We start from the raw sequence: 3,535 nt of genomic DNA, 5'->3' as shown, positions 1-3,535 counted from the left end.
ACACGAAATTTCTTTTTCTAGGAACTTCAAGGAAAACGTAAGACATTCATGGTTTTCGAACCAGCTTTTTATGATTCCAAAAGATTTCTTCAGACTTTTATAATATTCAATTCGAAATTTCAACTTCTTTTCCAATGAACAGATGGCTTTTACTCGCAAGCTCTTCTTAAGGGCGAAGTGATTGAAAACATGTCACAGGCAAAGTTTGTAGCTGGAATCCATGCCCCCGCAAGTAAGTCGGCTTTAGAATCATTTTAATTTTTGTGTGTGTGATTTTTTGTCCAAAAAATTCAAATATTCTATCAATTTTGCTAGGGGCTGACCACGCTTCAGAAAATTGAAAATAATGCTATATTTTATAATTTTTTTCAAACAATATATTATTTACAACTGTGACATTTTTCGAACTTTCTCCAGAAACGTTTCACTGTAAATGATAACTTTCAATTGTGCGTTGTCAGTTTACTGTCAGAAAATTCATCACATTGTGGTGGTCAAAAGTATCGTTCATAGTGGATCATAGATTTAGTCAAATATTTGAGTCAACTCAACATACAGATGGTATTAAAACCGAATGATAGAAACGAATTTTGTAGATGAAGAATTCGCGGTTTTCCCCCTAGCAATTTTGTGTGTGTGTTCATTTTTTCTTCAAATATTATTGCTTTTACTGAGAATGAAACGATTTTATTACAAAATATTTGCATGAATACAAAGACCATCCAAATGATGCCAGTAGAAAAATAATGAATATGTGTACCGCATTTATTCTGTCGAAAACGGAAATTATCACGAATGCCCATTGTGTGGATGACGCCCCATATGTTTATGTGGTAGCTGGTACGAAAGTTGTATCAGATGCAAACCAGAAAATTAAAATCAAAGTCGAAAAAGAGAACATTGCATGGCACCCTCATTATAGTCGATTAATTTTTGGTGCATTTGATATTGCCAAAATTACACTGAAAACGCCGTTAGAATTCAGCGATACCGTTGGCAGTATCAAACTCGTTGATAAGGATTACAAATTGAATGACCCATCAGAAGTGGTCACTGTCTATGGATATGGCGTGTTGAACAACACCAGACCATCGATATTGAGGCGTTGCGATGCGAACTATATATCTGATGTCGAACGAGCCAACACATTTCAGCTAAGTCAGACTTTGTACTTTACCACTGGTGAAGCTACGAATGATGGCAAGATTACTACACACGGCGATTCGGGTGGACCAGTGGTTTCAAAAACAAATGGCAAAATCGTGGGCATAACTACGGGTTGTAAAACAACAGATGGCCGCGGATCGTTCCTTCCAATTACTCTATTCCTTGATTTTATTCATGACCCAAAGGTATCTAATCACAATTCCCCAATTTTTATTCTCAACAACGCGGACAAAATCATTTTTTGCATTAATTTCAGAGCGTGAAACCAATTCCACCTCCGCTTACACCTAACGAAGCTAAATTTATAGCCGATATAAAGGTACCGGCAAGTAAGTGTGCATTCGAAATTCGAACTAAATCAAACCGTTTTTAACGTCACTTTTTTTAATTTTGAATAGAGGAGAGGCAAAAGTGGAGATTTTTCATGATTCATAAACATAAATATTCATTTGGAGATGTTTTTCTATTACAGAATTTCTTACTGCTTACAAAAAAAAATTTGCCGATGCTGACGAAGATTATCAAATACAATTTAATGCAATCATTTTGTCAAAAACGGAGATTTTGACATGTGCGCATAGTGTGCTCGGCGCCCCATATGTCTACGTAACTGTTAATAAACTATCAAGAAATGCGACAGAACTTAAAGTAACTAAAGACCAGATAGAAATTCATGAGGAATACTCATTGTCGGGGCTCGCATTTGACATTGCCAAGATTACACTTGAAGAACCGTTGGAGTTCAACGATAACGTCGGCAGCATCGATTTGGTGGACAAAGGTTACAAAATGAATGACCCGTACGAAATGGTCACTGTCTACGGTGATATGTTATTGGATGGAACAATGATAACGAGGCGTTATGATACAAAGTATTTGGATGGTGCCATTTGCAAACCGAATTTTGGCGCTGTATTTGATGCAAATCATTTGATGTGTTACACTTTAGATGAAAGCATGGGAACTCCCTTTGCGTATGGAGGACCAATGATTTCGAAAAAGAATAACAAACTCGTGGGCATGACCTTATTTCGTTTGAGTGGTAAGCCGGTTATTTTTCAACCAATTGCACCGTTGCTTGATTGGATTCGGAAGCCAAAGGTGTGACTTCATCAAGGAAGAAGAATGGCTTTAAAAAAGGGGTTTTAGGCGCCTGAAAAAGCTGAATACCATCTCTCTTTTTGTTCTTGTCATTTGATGTTCAACATAAGAACCGAATAAATTTGAACATTTGAGAAAAATGCATTTTATTTTTCATTAGCCCATCCGCAGTTATATGATTATCTGAAATAATTGCGATATATATTATAACGAGGTTTTTAAACAAACTTCCCATGTAGACGGCCGCCACACAGGCAAATATCGAAAAAGGGTAAAAAATGTCAAATCTATGATTTCGACATTGCAATCATACAATTGACACCCATAGAACGAATGAACAAGTTATGAGCTCTTTATCCATAACTGAGACGGAAAAAATTTCGAGCAGAAAACAGACAAATAAAGCTGCGAGCAATGTGTCACTTTTGCTACTCAGCATTGAGCGGAAAAGACGTTTTTGCATTTTTCTCGCTACTGAAAATAGATAACGATTAGGAATTGGGTGTCTTCGGCATTGTTGTAGAAAATAAAAAGTACTACAAATAAGTATAACAATAATATATCAATGATTCACAAAATTCGAAAGGGAATAATGAAAACTGAATACCATGTCAACATCACAAGCAACCATAGATATCCGACGAGTACTAACACCAATGCTAACCAATTTCCTACTGAATGTTCTAAAATGTACACATTAAGACGTTGTGGTGCAAAGTATATGTCATCTCAGCCACCAAATCAGGCGGTGTTCTTTATTGCCGTTGGAGATGCGCCGGATGGTGAAATTGTTGAACCACCTGCGATCCTAGCGGATCGGTTTTCTCAGAAACATATGGCAAAATCATGGACATAAACCAGGGTGTAAATGGAACGTCAACAGGTGGTCGCGGAAGCTTTCTTCTCATTTCCCTCTCTCTTGATTTTATCAATGATCCAAAGGTAGATTGAATATAATGAACTTATCCTAAGATTTCTTTTGATTTCATCGCTGAACTTATTGCAGAGCGTGACGGCGAAGAAGTAATGTGCTTTTATTTGCACGTGTCCTCATTGCTTGTTATTTACTATCCATTTCTTTTAACTGTTTTTGTTTCGAATGAGGGTTTTTATGCGTTGAGAAATTCGTTTCTTGCCGTCTTTTTCCCTGTCATTCCATTTCAAAGTTAACCTTCAAACCGTAAATTGGGCACTGTGTGCCCAAAACCAACTTTGAACGCTTATATCTTAATTATTTCTTATCATAAATTAATAAAATAACAATGGT

At 36.5% G+C, this 3,535-nt stretch overlaps 1 protein-coding gene across 1 annotated transcript; it reads left to right on the top strand.

Moving 5' to 3' along the window:
* The first annotated feature begins 142 nt into the window (after positions 1–142).
* Positions 143–2,390, top strand: LOC129571462 (uncharacterized). Its single transcript, XM_055451256.1, has 4 exons — positions 143–232; positions 718–1,352; positions 1,424–1,496; positions 1,640–2,390. Exons 1-4 carry the CDS (start codon positions 190–192, stop codon positions 2,272–2,274), a joined length of 1,386 nt encoding a protein of 461 aa, XP_055307231.1. The 5' UTR covers positions 143–189; the 3' UTR covers positions 2,275–2,390.
* Positions 2,391–3,535: the final 1,145 nt, after the last annotated feature.

The sequence above is a fragment of the Sitodiplosis mosellana genome, unplaced genomic scaffold (assembly GCF_009176505.1).
Source record: "Sitodiplosis mosellana isolate CC-2019 unplaced genomic scaffold, AAFC_SMos_1.0 Smas_scaffold_2541, whole genome shotgun sequence".
Classification (NCBI taxonomy): domain Eukaryota; kingdom Metazoa; phylum Arthropoda; class Insecta; order Diptera; family Cecidomyiidae; genus Sitodiplosis; species Sitodiplosis mosellana.
Note: the sequence above shows the minus strand (reverse complement) of the source record. Positions and strands in the feature narration are given on the sequence as shown.